The 18,003-nt window shown below is 48.2% G+C and overlaps 1 protein-coding gene across 1 annotated transcript; it reads left to right on the top strand.

Moving 5' to 3' along the window:
- Window positions 1–3,980: 3,980 nt before the first annotated feature.
- Window positions 3,981–4,944, top strand: LOC123489604 (ankyrin repeat domain-containing protein 24-like; the record flags this gene model as incomplete). The annotated part of the gene is made up of 2 exons (XM_045220034.1): window positions 3,981–4,145; window positions 4,177–4,944. Coding segments are annotated over 2 exons (933 nt in total), but the record flags the coding sequence as incomplete, so codon positions are not given.
- Between the last annotated feature and the right edge of the window lie 13,059 nt (window positions 4,945–18,003).

The following is an 18,003-nucleotide window of genomic DNA, read 5'->3' as shown; positions in this document are numbered from 1 at the left end:
AATATCCCTAGCGATTGGATCTAATATCCCTAGCGATTGGATCTAATATCCCCAGCGATTGGATCTAATATCCCTAGCGATTGGATCTAATATCCCTAGCGATTGGATCTAATATCCCTAGCGATTGGATCTAATATCCCTAGCGATTGGATCTAATATCCCGAGCGATTGGATCTAATATCCCTAGCGATTGATGTTGATCATCTGTAGTTGTCTGCTTGATTTCCAGCAGAGTCTCATTTAGATTTATCAGAGAAAGCATCCAGGTAATGAGTTCATGTATTTATATGTTTTTTTGTGCCTGGGATTGGCCACAGAGTCTACTGTACGCAATTGTGTAGGATAGACTGTTGTGCAACACCCGACGCTCTTCCTATGAATTATTCTGGATATAATGACAACGCATTACATAGCCTAGTGAGCTTCTTCACAATATGACCTGGTAATGAAATAACAGGACAAATACATGTTGGTTTCCATGTTACACCTGCAGTGTTAAACAATACAAGGGGCTTGAAGCGGCCTTCTTGAATTTGGAGCTCAGAAATATAGAATTGTACATGTCCTATGCTAAGCCCCATATGGACAGTATATACATCATACAATTGGATAACATTGAGGTCCTTGAAAATTACAATTAAGTGCTTGAAAAAGTCCCTGAAAGTCCTTGACATCTCTGTCTGGATGCACTTGATCTGTAGAGATGGATATATTCTGAGGTATATCCTGTTGATCTGTAAAGATATTCCCATGTAGCTCAGTTGGTAGAGCGTGGCGCTTGCAACACCAGGGTTGTGGGTTCGATTCCCACGGGGGGCCAGTATGAAAATGTATGCACTAACTGTAAGTCGCTCTGGATAAGAGCGTCTGCTAAATGACTAAAATGTAAACTGTGGTATATTCTGTTGATCTGGAGAGATAGATATTTTACATTTTAGTCATTTAGCAGACGCTCTTATCCAGAACGACTTACAGTTAGTGAGTGCATACATTTTTCATACTGGCCCCCCGTGGGGGAATCGAACCCACAACCCTGGCGTTGCAAACACCATGCTCTACCAACTGAGCTACAGGAGGCCTGAGGTATATTCTGTTGATCTGGAGAGATAGATGTATTCTGAGGTACAGTACCAGTCAAAAGTTTGGACACACCTACTCATTCAAGGGTTTTTCTTTATTTTTTACTATTTTCTACATTGTAGAATAATAGTGAAGACATCAAAACTATGAAATAACACATATGGAATCATGTAGTAACCCAAAAGTGTTAAACAAATCAAAATATATTTGAGATTTGAGATTCTTCAAATAGCCACCCTTTGCCTTGATGATAGCTTTGCACACTCTTGGCATTCTCTCAACCAGCTTTACCTGCAATGCTTTTCCAACAGTCTTGAAGGGGTTCCCACATCTGTGGTCCGACTCATCCCAAACCATCTCAACTGTGTTGAGGTCGGGGGATTGTGGAGGCCAGGTCATCTGATGCAGCACTCCATCACTCTCCTTCTTGGTAAAATAGACCTTACACAGCCTGGAGGTGTGTTTGGTCATTGTCCTGTTGAAAGACAAATTATGATCCCACTAAGCGCAAACCAGATGGGATGGCGTGTTGCTGCAGAATGCTGTGGTAGCCATGCTGGTTAAGTGTGTTGAATTCTAGATAAATCACAGACAGTGCCACCAGCAAAGCACCCCCACACCATAACACCACCTCCTCCATGCTTTACGGTGGGAAATACACATGCAGAGATCATCCGTTCACCCACACCACATCTCACAAAGCCACAGCGGTTGGAACCAAAAATCTCCAATTTGGACTCCAGACCAAAGGACAAATTTCCACTGGTCTAATGTCCATTGCTCGTGTTTCTTGGCCCAAGCATGTCTCTTCTTCTTATTGGTGTCCTTTAGTAGTGGTTTCTTTGCAGCAATTCGGCCATGAAGGCCTGATTCACACAGTCTCCTCTGAACAGTTGATGTTGAGATGTGTCTGTTACTTGAACTCTGTGAAGCATTTATTTGGGCTGCAATTTCTGAGGCTGGTAACTCTAATGAACTTATCCTCTGCAGCAGAGGTAACTCTGGGTCTTCCATTCCTGTGGTGGTCCTCATGAGAGCCAGTTTCATCATAGCACTTGATGGTTTTTGCGACTGCACATGAGGAAACGTTCAAAGTTCTTGACATTTTCCGGTTTGACTCACCTTCATGTCTTAAAGTAATGATGGACTTATTTGAGCTGTTCTTGCCATAATATGGACTTGGTCTTTTACCAAATAGGGCTATCTTCTGTATACCCCCCCTACCTTGTCACAACACAACTGATTGGCTCAAACGCATTAAGAAGGCAAGAAATTCCACAAATTGACTTTTAAGAAGGCACACCTGTTAATTGAAATGCATTCCAGGTGACTACCTCATGAAGCTGGTTGAGAGAATGCCAAGATTGTGCAAAGCTGTCATCAAGGCAAAGGGTGGCTATTTGAAGAATCTCAAATATAACATATATTTTGATTTGTTTAACACTTTTTTGGTTACAACATGATTCCATATGTGTTATTTCATAGTTGTGATGTCTTCACTATTATTCTACAATGTAGAAAATAGTAAAAATAAAGAAAAACCCTGCAATGAGTAGGTGTGTCCAAACCTTTGACTGGTACTGTATATTCTGTTGATCTGTAGAGAGGTAGATATATTCTGAGACCAACACACAGATATAGTCTGTTTGATGCTGGCTGCCATGCTGGGTGGTGCAGGCTGCTGGGTTGGGTTCTAGTGGTGCTGGGTTATGTTCTAGTGGTGCTGGGTTGTGTTCTAGTGGGGCTGGGTTGTGTTCTAGTGGTGCTGGGTTGTGTTCTAGTGGTGCTGGGTGGTGCAGGCTGCTGGGTTGTGTTCTAGTGGTGCTGGGTTGTGTTCTAGGGGTGCTGGGTTATGTTCTAGTGGTGCTGGGTTGTGTTCTAGTGGGGCTGGGTTATGTTCTAGTGGTGCTGGGTTGTGTTCTAGTGGGGCTGGGTTGTGTTCTAGTGGTGCTGGGTTATGTTCTAGTGGTGCTGGGTTGTGTTCTAGTGGTGCTGGGTTGTGTTCTAGTGGTGCTGGGTTGTGTTCTAGTGGTGCTGGGTTGTGTTCTAGTGGGGCTGGGTTGTGTTCCTAGTGGTGCTGGGTTGTGTTCCTAGTGGTGCTGGGTTGTGTTCTAGTGGTGCTGGGTTGTGTTCTAGTGGGGATGGGTTGTGTTCTAGTGGTGCTGGGTTGTGTTCTAGTGGGGCTGGGTTGTGTTCTAGTGGGGCTGGGTTGTGTTCTAGTGGGGCTGGGTTGTGTTCTAGTGGTGCTGGGTTGTGTTCTAGTGGTGCTGGGTTGTGTTCTAGTGGTGCTGGGTTGTGTTCTAGTGGGGCTGGGTTGTGTTCTAGTGGGGCTGGGTTATGTTCTAGTGGGGCTGGGTTGTGTTCTAGTGGGGCTGGGTTGTGTTCTAGTGGTGCTGGGTTGTGTTCTAGTGGGGCTGGGTTATGTTCTAGTGGGGCTGGGTGGTGTTCTAGTGGGGCTGGGTTATGTTCTAGTGGGGCTGGGTTGTGTTCTAGTGGGGCTGGGTTGTGTTCTAGTGGTGCTGGGTTGTGTTCCTAGTGGTGCTGGGTTGTGTTCTAGTGGTGCTGGGTTGTGTTCTAGTGGGGCTGGGTTGTGTTCTAGTGGGGCTGGGTTGTGTTCTAGTGGTGCTGGGTTGTGTTCTAGTGGGGCTGGGTTGTGTTCTAGTGGTGCTGGGTTGTGTTCTAGTGGTGCTGGGTTGTTTTCTAGTGGGGCTGGGTTGTGTTCTAGTGGTGCTGGGTTGTGTTCTAGTGGGGCTGGGTTGTGTTCTAGTGGGGCTGGGTTGTGTTCTAGTGGTGCTGGGTTGTGTTCTAGTGGGGCTGGGTTGTGTTCTAGTGGGGCTGGGTTGTGTTCTAGTGGGGCTGGGTTGTGTTCTAGTGGTGCTGGGTTGTGTTATGGTTGGAAGTCCAGCGGTGTGAAGGCCAGCGGTGTGAAGGCCAGCGGTGTGAAGGCCAGCGGTGTGAAGGCCAGCGGTGTGAAGGCCAGCGGTGTTGAGGCCAGCGGTGTGAAGGCCAGCGGTGTGAAGGCCAGCGGTGTGAAGGCCAGCGGTGTGAAGGCCAGCGGTGTGGAGGCCAGCGGGGTGGAGGACCAGCGGTGTGAAGGCCAGCGGTGTGAAGGCCAGCGGTGTGAAGGCCAGCGGTATGGAGGCCAGCGGTGTGAAGGCCAGCGGTGTGAAGGCCAGCGGTGTGAAGGCCAGCGGGGTGGAGGCCAGCGGTGTGAAGGCCAGCGGTGTGAAGGCCAGCGGGGTGGAGGCCAGCGGTGTGAAGGCCAGCGGTGTGAAGGCCAGCGGTGTGAAGGCCAGCGGGGTGGAGGCCAGCGGTGTGAAGGCCAGCGGTGTGAAAGCCAGCGGTGTGAAGGCCAGCGGTGTGGAGGCCAGCGGTGTGAAGGCCAGCGGTGTTGAGGCCAGCGGTGTTGAGGCCAGCGGTGTGAAGGCCAGCGGTGTGGAGGCCAGCGGTGTTGAGGCCAGCAGTGTGAAGGCCAGCGGTGTGAAGGCCAGCGGGGTGGAGGCCAACGGTGTGAAGGCCAGCGGTGTTGAGGCCAGCGGTGTTGAGGCCAGCGGTGTGAAGGCCAGCGGTGTGGAGGCCAGCGGTGTGAAGGCCAGCGGTGTGGAGGCCAGCGGTGTGGAGGCCAGCGGTGTGAAGGCCAGCGGGGTGAAGGCCAGCGGGGTGAAGGCCAGCGGGGTGAAGGCCAGCGGTGTGGAGGCCAGCGGTGTGAAGGCCAGCGGGGTGAAGGCCAGCGGGGTGAAGGCCAGCGGGGTGAAGGCCAGCGGTGTGAAGGCCAGCGGTGTGAAGGCCAGCGGTGTGAAGGCCAGCGGTGTGAAGGCCAGCGGTGTGGAGGCCAGCGGTGTGAAGGGTGTCTCGTCTTTATAACGCCCTGCTTCTGTTCTTCCCTTTAATGTCCTGCCCTTTGACCTATATAGACGTCTCACGTAGCATAACATCTTCACAATGATCATTATCTAGTTACCTTGGTCCTCTCTGGGCAGTGTTGGCTTATAGTTGACGTTGTGTGAAGATTAAACCGTTCATCTGAATAAAACGGTCCGTTAAAGATGCACTGTGCAGAAATCACTCCGCCATTTCCTGGTTGCAAAAATTCTAATAGTTCGCCTCATTTCAGTTTATGTGACAAAACAAGCAAGTAGATAATCATTTTACCATCTAAACTGCTGTGAAATATATTTTCTATAACCAAAAATATTGTATTTTCAGCTGTTTTGAAGCTGGTGAACAAAAGCGAAAGTAAAAGACGCTTAAACTAAACTTAAATTAGCGGAATCATAAAACTAACGCACGTAGAACAGATCTAGCGCTTTGTTTTGGAAGTGAATGTAGTTGGGTTCACCCGGAAAGGGAATGTAGTTGGGTTCACCCGGAAAGGGAATGTAGTTGGGTTCACCCGGAAAGGGAATGTAGTTGGGTTCACCCAGAAAGGGAATGTAGTTGGGTTCACCCAGAAAGGGAATGTAGTTGGGTTCACCCAGAAAGGGAATGTAGTTGGGTTCACCCAGAAAGGGAATGTAGTTGGGTTCACCCGGAAAGGGAATGTAGTTGGGTTCACCCAGAAAGGGAATGTAGTTGGATTCACCCAGAAAGGGAATGTAGTTGGATTCACCCAGAAAGGGAATGTAGTTGGGTTCACCCAGAAAGGGAATGTAGTTGGGTTCACCCGGAAAGGGAATGTAGTTGGGTTCACCCAGAAAGGGAATGTAGTTGGATTCACCCAGAAAGGGAATGTAGTTGGGTTCACCCGGAAAGGGAATGTAGTTGGATTCACCCAGAAAGGGAATGTAGTTGGGTTCACCCAGAAAGGGAATGTAGTTGGGTTCACCCGGAAAGGGAATGTAGTTGGGTTCACCCGGAAAGGGAATGTAGTTGGGTTCACCCAGAAAGGGAATGTAGTTGGGTTCACCCAGAAAGGGAATGTAGTTGGATTCACCCAGAAAGGGAATGTAGTTGGGTTCACCCAGAAAGGGGAATGTAGTTGGGTTCACCCGGAAAGGGAATGTAGTTGGATTCACCCAGAAAGGGAATGTAGTTGGATTCACCCAGAAAGGGAATGTAGTTGGATTCACCCAGAAAGGGAATGTAGTTGGATTCACCCAGAAAGGGAATGTAGTTGGGTTCACCCGGAAAGGGAATGTAGTTGGGTTCACCCAGAAAGGGAATGTAGTTGGATTCACCCAGAAAGGGAATGTAGTTGGGTTCACCCAGAAAGGGGAATGTAGTTGGGTTCACCCAGAAAGGGAATGTAGTTGGGTTCACCCAGAAAGGGAATGTAGTTGGGTTCACCCGGAAAGGGAATGTAGTTGGGTTCACCCAGAAAGGGAATGTAGTTGGGTTCACCCAGAAAGGGAATGTAGTTGGGTTCACCCAGAAAGTGACATATTGTAGCTTTAATGTTTGGAATTCTAGATGAGCAGATGGAAACCAAGACACAGCTTTTTGAATCAAGTTCACCATTTAAATGGTCATTTGGAAGAAAAAGAGAGCGCATCTGTTATGAGATCATAAATACCAAACTTTGATGAGAATAAATATGAATGTCACTAAAGCTACATGGCTTAGTGGCGCAATCTCCTGTTTAAACCTCTTGTTTTGCTTTTAGTTACCACGGTTATATAAGTCCTGTTTCACTGACATGAACATTCATCTTATATAACTAAATGGTGCTGAGGAGCGATGATGATGTGATTCGTTACCATGATGACAGTTTGAAAGAGATTCAACTGACACATCACCTGTTGCATTGCTTTTCCACTCACAAGCCTTTGTTTGTTGACCCCAACAATCATGACTAATGATTAGTACAATTGGCCTGTTGTTGAGCTGCTTTGGGGTTTAGGCTTCAGGCAATTGATGTAAATGTTGTTCCTCTGGCCCCTGAGAGGAGTGGGGCTTAAAGACGCCTACTGCAGTCTGACAGTGATAGAATGCTGCTTTATCACCTCTATTGGCCCTCTGAGCGGAGGGGAGAGAGAGGGGGGAGAGAGGGAGGAGAGAGGGGAGAGAGAGGGGGGAGAGAGAGAGGGTAGAGAGGGGGAGAGAGGGAGGGGGAGAGAGGGAGGGGGGAGAGATGGAGGGGGAGAGGGGGAGAGGGGGGAGAGAGAGAGGGGGAGAGAGAGAGGGGGAGAGAGAGAGGGGGAGAGAGGGAGGGGGAGAGATGGAGGGGGGAGAGGGGGAGAGGGGGGAGAGAGGGAGGGGGAGAGATGGAGGGGGAGAGGGTGGAGAGGGGGGAGAGAGAGAGGGGAGAGAGGGGGAGAGAGAGAGGGGGAGAGAGAGAGGGGGAGAGAGATGGAGGGAGAGGGACAGGGGAGGGAGGTTGTGACTGGCAGACGTTTTGTTCGACCAGGTTTTTTTTTCTTATCCAGAGCCACTTACAGTTAGTGAGTCATTTAGCAGACGCTCTTATCCAGAGAGACTTACAGTTAGTGAATACATACATTATAGGGGTTACTGAGGTCTGGAGATATAGGGGTTACTGAGGTCTGGAGATATAGGGGTTACTGAGGTCTGGAGATATAGGGGTTACTGAGGTCTGGAGATATAGGGGTTACTGAGGTCTGGAGATATAGGGGTTACTGAGGTCTGGAGATATAGGGGTTACTGAGGTCTGGAGATATAGGGGTTACTGAGGTCTGGAGATATAGGGGTTACTGAGGTCTGGAGATATAGGGGTTACTGAGGTCTGGAGATATAGGGGTTACTGAGGTCTGGAGATATAGGGGTTACTGAGGTCTGGAGATATAGGGGTTACTGAGGTCTGGAGATATAGGGGTTACTGAGGTCTGGAGATATAGGGGTTACTGAGGTCTGGAGATATAGGGGTTACTGAGGTCTGGAGATATAGGGGTTACTGAGGTCTGGAGAGATAGGGGTTACTGGGGTCTGGAGATAGGGGTTACTGAGGTCTGGAGATATAGGGGTTACTGAGGTCTGGAGATATAGGGGTTACTGAGGTCTGGAGATATAGGGGTTACTGAGGTCTGGAGATATAGGGGTTACTGAGGTCTGGAGATATAGGGGTTACTGAGGTCTGGAGATATAGCGGTTACTGAGGTCTGGAGATATAGGGGTTACTGAGGTCTGGAGATATAGGGGTTACTGAGGTCTGGAGATATAGGGGTTACTGAGGTCTGGAGATATAGGGGTTACTGAGGTCTGGAGATATAGGGGTTACTGAGGTCTGGAGATATAGGGGTTACTGAGGTCTGGAGATATAGGGGTTACTGAGGTCTGGAGATATAGGGGTTACTGAGGTCTGGAGATATAGGGGTTACTGAGGTCATGACTGAGTCTGGTCAAACCTTAATAATCAAATCAAATCAAATCAAATTTTATTGGCCACATGCACCGAATACAACAGGTGCAGACATTACAGTGAAATGCTTACTTACAGCCCTTAACCAACAGTGCATTTATTTTTAATAAAAAAGTACAATAAAACAACAACAAAAAAGTGTTGAGATATAAAGAGCAGAAGTAAAATAAAAAAACAGTAGGGAGGCTATATATACAGGGGGGTACCGGTGCAGAGTCAATGTGCGGGGGCACCGGCTAGTTGAGGTAGTTGAGGTAATATGTACATGTGGGTAGAGTTAAAGTGACTATGCATAAATAATTAACAGAGTAGCAGCAGCGTAAAAAGATGGGGTGGGGGGGCAGTGCAAATAGTCTGGGTAGCCATTTTATTAGCTGTTCAGGAGTCTTATGGCTTGGGGGTAGAAGCTGTTGAGAAGTCTTTTGGACCTAGACTTGGCACTCCGGTACCGCTTGCCGTGCGGTAGCAGAGAGAACAGTCTATGACTAGGGTGGCTGGAGTCTTTGACAATTTTGAGGGCCTTCCTCTGACACCGCCTGGTATAGAGGTCCTGGATGGCAGGAATCTTGGCCCCAGTGATGTACTGGGCCGTACGCACTACCCTCTGTAGTGCCTTGCGGTCGGAGGCCAAGCAGTTGCCATACCAGGCGGTGATGCAACCAGTCAGGATGCTCTCGATGGTGCAGCTGTATAATTTTTGAGGATCTGAGGACCCATGCCGAATCTTTTCAGTCTCCTGAGGGGGAATAGGCTTTGTCGTGCCCTCTTCACGACTGTCTTGGTGTGTTTGGACCATGATAGTTTGTTGGTGATGTGGACACCAAGGAACTTGAAGCTCTCAACCTGTTCCACTACAGCCCCGTCGATGAGAATGGGGGCGTGCTCAGTCCTCTTTTTTTTTTTCCTGTAGTCCACAATCATCTCCTTTGTCTTGGTCACGTTGAGGGAGAGGTTGTTATCCTGGCACCACACGGCCAGGTCTCTGACCTCCTCCCTATAGGCTGTCTCATCGTTGTCGGTGATCAGGCAACGAATAATGGATTAATAGAAGTAAGTTACACAGGTTAAAATGAGCTACAGTACATGGTCTTGTCTTTCTGCAGTTTATTGTGTACCGTCATGATCTTCTGTACAGTATTGTATGTAAGGCTATGTCTTTCATTTCCATACTGCTGTCTACTGAACTGAAGATGCTCTGCGTGCAGATGAAGTCCCTGTATGTGGGCTGAACTGTGTGTCCTGCTAGGTTTCTCATCAATAATACACATACTGTAGAGCAGAGCACGTCAACCAGGCTGCTGTCACACTGACAAACAGCCCCAGGACTGGAGCACAGAGAGAGGAGACAGAAGAGAGAGGAGACAGAAGAGAGAGGAGACAGAGGAGAGAGGAGACAGAGGAGAGAGGAGACAGAGAGGAGAGAGAGGAGGAGAGAGGAGAGAGAGGAGGAGGGAGGAGAGAGAGGAGAGGAGAGAGAGGAGACAGAGAGGAGAGAGAGAGAGAGGAGAGAGAGGAGAGGGAGGTGAGAGGAGAGAGAGGTGAGAGGAGAGAGAGGAGAGAGGAGAGAGAGGAGACAGAGAGGAGAGAGAGGAGACAGAGAGGAGAGAGATGAGACAGAGAGGAGAGAGAGGAGAGAGAAGAGAGAGAGAGAGAGAGAGGAGAGGGAGGAGGGAAAGACAGTTGAAGTCACTTGACTGGACAAATCACCTTGACCTGAGATTCACCTCCTCAATACCTTGCTGGCTCAGATTCCCCCTCGGTGCTGGCTGCTGTTTTCAGCACCAATGGCCAGTATGACGTCTGGGCCCAGCTGTTCTCACACAACCACATGACTGCATATAGAGTCCACTAAAACATCAAGCACTGGACCCTTTCCATCAACTTGATTCAAATTGCCAATTGCGTAGACATACTGTATATTAGATCAATTATATCCTATAATTAATTAGTTTTAGAAATCAGCGTTTCTCCGAGACCTGTAGCAGACAGGTAGACTGATACCACACCTCTCCTCCAGGAAGACTGAACCAGTCTCTAAACAGTAGTCAGTGTGAGGTGTTTTCATGGCTCTAATAACTACAGGTGTTTTCATGGCTCTAATAACTACAGGTGTTTTCATGGCTCTAATAACTACAGGTGTTTTCATGGCTCTAATAACTACAGGTGTTTTCATGGCTCTAATAACTACAGGTGTTTTCATGGCTCTAATAACTACAGGTGTTTTCATGGCTCTAATAACTACAGGTGTTTTCATGGCTCTAATAACTACAGGTGTTTTCATGGCTCTAATAACTACAGGTGTTTTCATGGCTCTAATAACTACAGGTGTTTTCATGGCTCTAATAACTACAGGTGTTTTCATGGCTCTGTGCTAATACCTACAGGTGTATTAATGGCTCTGTGCTAATAACTACAGGTGTATTAATGGCTCTAATAACTACAGGTGTTTTCATGGCTCTGTGCTAATAACTACAGGGTGTTAGAGAACATGCAACATCAGAGGACCATCACTAGTCAGGGTGTTACTGAACATGGAACATCAGAGGACCATCACTAGTCAGGGGTGTTACTGAACATGGAACATCAGAGGACCATCACTAGTCAGGGTGTTACTGAACATGGAACATCAGAGGACCATCACTAGTCAGGGTGTTACTGAACATGGAACATCAGAGGACCATCACTAGTCAGGGTGTTACTGAACATGGAACATCAGAGGACCATCACTAGTCAGGGTGTTACTGAACATGGAACATCAGAGGACCATCACTAGTCAGGGTGTTACTGAACATGGAACATCAGAGGACCATCACTAGTCAGGGTGTTACTGAACATGGAACATCAGAGGACCATCACTAGTCAGGGTGTTACTGAACATGGAACATCAGAGGACCATCACTAGTCAGGGTGTTACTGAACATGGAACATCGGAGGACCATCACTAGTCAGGGTGTTACTGAACATGGAACATCAGAGGACCATCACTAGTCAGGGTGTTACTGAACATGGAACATCAGAGGACCATCACTAGTCAGGGTGTTACTGAACATGGAACATCAGAGGACCATCACTAGTCTGGGTGTTACTGAACATGGAACATCAGAGGACCATCACTAGTCAGGATGTTACTGAACATGGAACATCAGAGGACCATCACTAGTCAGGGTGTTACTGAACATGGAACATCAGAGGACCATCACTAGTCAGGGTGTTACTGAACATGGAACATCAGAGGACCATCACTAGTCAGGGTGTTACTGAACATGGAACATCAGAGGACCATCACTAGTCAGGGTGTTACTGAACATGGAACATCAGAGGACCATCATTAGTCAGGGTGTTACTGAACATGGAACATCAGAGGACCATCACTAGTCAGGGTGTTACTGAACATGGAACATCAGAGGACCATCACTAGTCAGGGTGTTACTGAACATGGAACATCAGAGGACCATCACTAGTCAGGGTGTTACTGAACATGGAACATCAGAGGACCATCACTAGTCAGGGTGTTACTGAACATGGAACATCAGAGGACCATCACTAGTCAGGGTGTTACTGAACATGGAACATCAGAGGACCATCACTAGTCAGGGTGTTACTGAACATGGAACATCAGAGGACCATCACTAGTCAGGGTGTTACTGAACATGGAACATCAGAGGACCATCACTAGTCAGGGTGTTACTGAACATGGAACATCAGAGGACCATCACTAGTCAGGGTGTTACTGAACATGGAACATCAGAGGACCATCACTAGTCAGGGTGTTACTGAACATGGAACATCAGAGGACCATCACTAGTCAGGGTGTTACTGAACATGGAACATCAGAGGACCATCACTAGTCAGGGTGTTACTGAACATGGAACATCAGAGGACCATCACTAGTCAGGGTGTTACTGAACATGGAACATCAGAGGACCATCACTAGTCAGGGTGTTACTGAACATGGAACATCAGAGGACCATCACTAGTCAGGGTGTTACTGAACATGGAACATCAGAGGACCATCACTAGTCAGGGTGTTACTGAACATGGAACATCAGAGGACCATCACTAGTCAGGGTGTTACTGAACATGGAACATCAGAGGACCATCACTAGTCAGGGTGTTACTGAACATGGAACATCAGAGGACCATCACTAGTCAGGGTGTTACTGAACATGGAACATCAGAGGACCATCACTAGTCAGGGTGTTACTGAACATGGAACATCAGAGGACCATCACTAGTCAGGGTGTTACTGAACATGGAACATCAGAGGATGCTTACTGTACAGCAGTTCATCAGACTTCTTTGAAATAATTGGTCAGAGAACCATGGCAACCTCTAGGCTAAAGCCAGTCTGGAGCCTGTTTCTATAGTCATGGACACATTCTGATTCAACACAGTATTTACAATACTATGACTTCATATGTTGAAGTATGTTGAAATGTAATATCCAGTGAATATATAAAGTTAGGAACCTCTGAATACTAGCATTTAGATCTGTACTGTGTCATTTCTGAATCACTGCTATGGAGGTAGAATAAGGTAGAAATGAGCTGTCTCCAGAGATCCAGAACCTTGCTCTGTTTCAGTTTAAATATTCCAGACCATCTTTCCTCCCGTATCCTTCCCTCCCTCTCCATCATCCATCATCCATCATCCCTCCCTCCATCCCTCCCTCCCTCCCTCCTTCACCATCTCCCACCATCCCTCCCTCCCTACCTCCCTCCCTCACCATCTCCCTCCCTCCCTCTCTCTCCATCTCCCACCATCCATCCCTCCATCCCTCCCTACCTCCCTCCCTCACCATCTCCCTCCCTCCCTCTCTCTCCATCTCCCACCATCCATCCCTCCCTCCCTCCCTACCTCCCTCCCTCACCATCTCCCTCCCTCCCTCTCTCTCCATCTCCCACCATCCATCCCTCCCTCCCTCCCTACCTCCCTCCCTCACCATCTCCCTCCCTCCCTCTCTCCATCTCCCACCATCCATCCCTCCCTCCCTCCCTACCTCCCTCCCTCACCATCTCCCTCCCTCCCTCTCCCTCCCTCTCTCACATCTCCCTCCCTCCCCCCTCCCTCCCTCCCTCCCTCTCTCTCCATCTCCCTCCCTCCCTCCCTCCCTCCCTCACCATCTCCATCTCCCTCCCTACCTACTCCTTCCTCCCTCCCTCCCTCCCTACTCCTTCCTCCCTCCCTACCCCTCCTTCCTCCCTCCCTACTCCTTCCTCCCTCCCTACCCCTCCTCCTCCCTACCCCTCTCCCTCCCTACTCCTTCCTCCCTCCCTACCCCTCCTCCCTCCCTCCTCCCTCCTCCCCTCCTCCCACCCCTCCTCCCTCCCTACTCCTTCCTCCCTCCCTACTCCTTCCTCCCTCCCTACTTCTCCATCTCCCACCACCCCTCCCTCCCTCCCTCCCTACTCCTTCCTCCCTCCCTCCCTACTCCTTCCTCCCTCCCTCCCTCCCTACTCCTCCCTCCCTCCCTCCCTACTCCTTCCTCCCTCCCTACTTCTCCATCTCCCACCACCCCTCCCTCCCTCCCTCCCTACTCCTTCCTCCCTCCCTCCCTACTCCTTCCTCCCTACCTACCTCTCCATCTCCCACCCTCCCTCTCTCTCACCATTGTACTCCATGATACGTTGATGTCATTGAGTTAGATGGTGAAGAGAGAATCTAGTCAACCTAATGCATGCTGTAAGATCTTTCTCCTGCATGGTGAGACAGCGAACTGTTCTAGTGCATATGACTGGCTGATCTTTCTCCTGCATGGTGAGACAGCGAACTGTTCTAGTGCATATGACTGGCTGGTGTGGAAACAGATCAAATGACACACAACAGGATTACAGGGCTGTTTCCTCCCTCCGTCCTGGAATGTCCTGGATTAAGAGCAGTAAATCCTCAGGGTTGGAGATTATGATGAGCATTTAGAAGTTGATCCTCCGGTACTTAAAACATAGTTGAACCACGTTAGAGCTGCTTTGCAAATCTGATTGTAGGGGTTTGGTCAGGAATGTTTAAAGAGCACTCACACCTTATATTGCCTCAGCAGGGAAAGCTGTCTCTCTGACTGGGATCATTCTGTCTCAGCAGGGAAAGCTGTCTCTCTGACTGGGATCATTCTGTCTCAGCAGGGAAAGCTTTCTCTCTGACCGGGATCATTCTGCCTCAGCAGGGAAAGCTGTCTCTCTGACTGGGATCATTCTGCCTCAGCAGGGAAAGCTGTCTCTCTGACTGGGATCATTCTGTCTCAGCAGGGAAAGCTTTCTCTCTGACCGGGATCATTCTGCCTCAGCAGGGAAAGCTGTCTCTCTGACTGGGATCATTCTGCCTCAGCAGGGAAAGCTGTCTCTCTGACTGGGATCATTCTGTCTCAGCAGGGAAAGCTGTCTCTCTGACTGGGATCATTCTGCCTCAGCAGGGAAAGCTGTCTCTCTGACTGGGATCATTCTGTCTCAGCAGGGAAAGCTGTCTCTCTGACTGGGATCATTCTGTCTCAGCGGGGAAAGCTTTCTCTCTGACTGGGATCATTCTGTCTCAGCAGGGAAAGCTGTCTCTCTGACTGGGATCATTCTGTCTCAGCGGGGAAAGCTGTCTCTCTGACTGGGATCATTCTGCCTCAGCAGGGAAAGCTGTCTCTCTGACTGGGATCATTCTGTCTCAGCGGGGAAAGCTGTCTCTCTGACTGGGATCATTCTTCCTCAGCAGGGAAAGCTGTCTCTCTGACTGGGATCATTCTGTCTCAGCGGGGAAAGCTTTCTCTCTGACTGGGATCATTCTGTCTCAGCAGGGAAAGCTGTCTCTCTGACTGGGATCATTCTGTCTCAGCGGGGAAAGCTTTCTCTCTGACTGGGATCATTCTGTCTCAGCGGGGAAAGCTGTCTCTCTGACTGGGATCATTCTGCCTCAGCAGGGAAAGCTGTCTCTCTGACTGGGATCATTCTGTCTCAGCGGGGAAAGCTGTCTCTCTGACTGGGATCATTCTGTCTCAGCGGGGAAAGCTGTCTCTCTGACTGGGATCATTCTTCCTCAGCAGGGAAAGCTGTCTCTCTGACTGGGATAATTCTGTCTCAGCGGGGAAAGCTGTCTCTCTGACTGGGATCATTCTTCCTCAGCAGGGAAAGCTGTCTCTCTGACTGGGATCATTCTATCTCAGCAGGGAAAGCTGTCTCTTGGTCTGTGTACCAAACGGCACCCTATTCCCTATACGGTATAGTGCACTACTTTTGACCAGGGCCTGCATCATTTGTCCTCAAAGTAGTGCACTATATAAGGAGTAGGGTGCCATTTGGGATGCACACTTGGAAATAGGTTCATATTTACCAAGGATGAGAGACAGGAATGTGGCTTTTTCTGAGCCAACAGGATTACTCCGTCATGTTGATCTCATTATGAGCTCATTTCCTGTCGCTAACTGTCAGAGAGCGAGAGAGAGAGAGAGTTTAGCGTTAAGCTCCCAGACTCAGTCTTCAAGTTTTTATTGTCACGTGCACTAGTACAGGGAAATGCCTTTCTTCCAAGCTCCAACCCAACAATGCAGTAATCAGTATCACTAGTACAGGGAAATGCCTTTCTTCCAAGCTCCAACCCAACAATGCAGTAATCAGTATCACTAGTACAGGGAAATGCCTTTCTTCCAAGCTCCAACCCAACAATGCAGTAATCAGTATCACTAGTCCAGTGAAATGCCTTTCTTCCAAGCTCCAACCCAACAATGCAGTAATCAGTATCACTAGTACAGTGAAATGCCTTTCTTCCAAGCTCCAACCCAACAATGCAGTAATCAGTATCACTAGTACAGGGAAATGCCTTTCTTCCAAGCTCCAACCCAACAATGCAGTAATCAGTATCACTAGTACAGTGAAATGCCTTTCTTCCAAGCTCCAACCCAACAATGCAGTAATCAGTATCACTAGTACAGGGAAATGCCTTTCTTCCAAGCTCCAACCCAACAATGCAGTAATCAGTATCACTAGTAGTACTATCAGAAAGTCAAGTAGAACAGAAACACACAACAAATAGAAATAAGAACAACAGGAGAAAGTAAGTCAGCGATATACAAGGACAGTTCCAGGGTCAGTAGCTATATACAGGGACAGTTCCAGGGTCAGTAGCTATATACAAGGACAGTTCCAGGGTCAGTAGCTACAGTGGGGAAAAAAAGTATTTAGTCAGCCACCAATTGTGCAAGTTCTTCCACTTAAAAAGATGAGAGAGGCCTGTCATTTTCATCATAGGTACACGTCAACTATGACAGACAAATTGAGAAAAATAATTCCAGAAAATCACATTGTAGGATTTTTAATGAATTTATTTGCAAATTATGGTGGAAAATAAGTATTTGGTCACCTACAAACAAGCAAGATTTCTGGCTCTCACAGACCTGTAACTTCTTCTTTAAGAGGCTCCTCTGTCCTCCACTCGTTACCTGTATTAATGGCACCTGTTTGAACTTGTAATCAGTATAAAAGACACCTGTCCACAACCTCAAACAGTCACATTCCAAACTCCACTATGGCCAAGACCAAAGAGCTGTCAAAGGACACCAGAAACAAAATTGTAGACCTGCACCAGGCTGGGAAGACTGAATCTGCAATAGGTAAGCAGCTTGGTTTGAAGAAATCAACTGTGGGAGCAATTATTAGGAAATGGAAGACATACAAGACCACTGATAATCTCCCTCGATCTGGGGCTCCAAGCAAGATCTCACCCCGTGGGGTCAAAATGATCACAAGAACGGTGAGCAAAAATCCCAGAACCACACGGGGGGACCTAGTGAATGACCTGCAGAGAGCTGGGACCAAAGTAACAAAGCCTACCATCAGTAACACACTACGCCGCCAGGGACTCAAATCCTGCAGTGCCAGACGTGTCCCCCTGCTTAAGCCAGTACATGTCCAGGCCCGTCTGAAGTTTGCTAGAGTGCATTTGGATGATCCAGAAGAGGATTGGGAGAATGTCATATGGTCAGATGAAACCAAAATAGAACTTTTTGGTAAAAACTCAACTACGTCGTGTTTGGAGGACAAAGAATGCTGAGTTGCATCCAAATAACACCATACCTACTGTGAAGCATGGGGGTCGAAACATCATGCTTTGGGGCTGTTTTTCTGCAAAGGGACCAGGACGACTGATCCGTTAAAGGAAAGAATGAATGGGGCCATGTATCGTGAGATTTTGAGTGAAAACCTCCTTCCATCAGCAAGGGCATTGAAGATGAAACGTGGCTGGGTCTTTCAGCATGACAATGATCCCAAACACACCGCCCGGGCAACGAAGGAGTGGCTTCGTAAGAAGCATTTCAAGGTCCTGGAGTGGCATAGCCAGTCTCCAGATCTCAACCCCATAGAAAATCTTTGGAGGGAGTTGAAAGTCTGTGTTGCCCAGCGACAGCCCCAAAACATCACTGCTCTAGAGGAGATCTGCATGGAGGAATGGGCCAAAATACCAGCAACAGTGTGTGAAAACCTTGTGAAGACTTACAGAAAACGTTTGACCTGTGTCATTGCCAACAAAGGGTATATAACAAAGTATTGATAAACTTTTGTTATTGACCAAATACTTATTTTCCACCATAATTTGCAAATAAATTCATTAAAAATCCTACAATGTGATTTTCAGGA

The sequence above is a fragment of the Coregonus clupeaformis genome, unplaced genomic scaffold (assembly GCF_020615455.1).
Source record: "Coregonus clupeaformis isolate EN_2021a unplaced genomic scaffold, ASM2061545v1 scaf3053, whole genome shotgun sequence".
NCBI lineage: Eukaryota > Metazoa > Chordata > Actinopteri > Salmoniformes > Salmonidae > Coregonus > Coregonus clupeaformis.
Note: the sequence above shows the minus strand (reverse complement) of the source record. Positions and strands in the feature narration are given on the sequence as shown.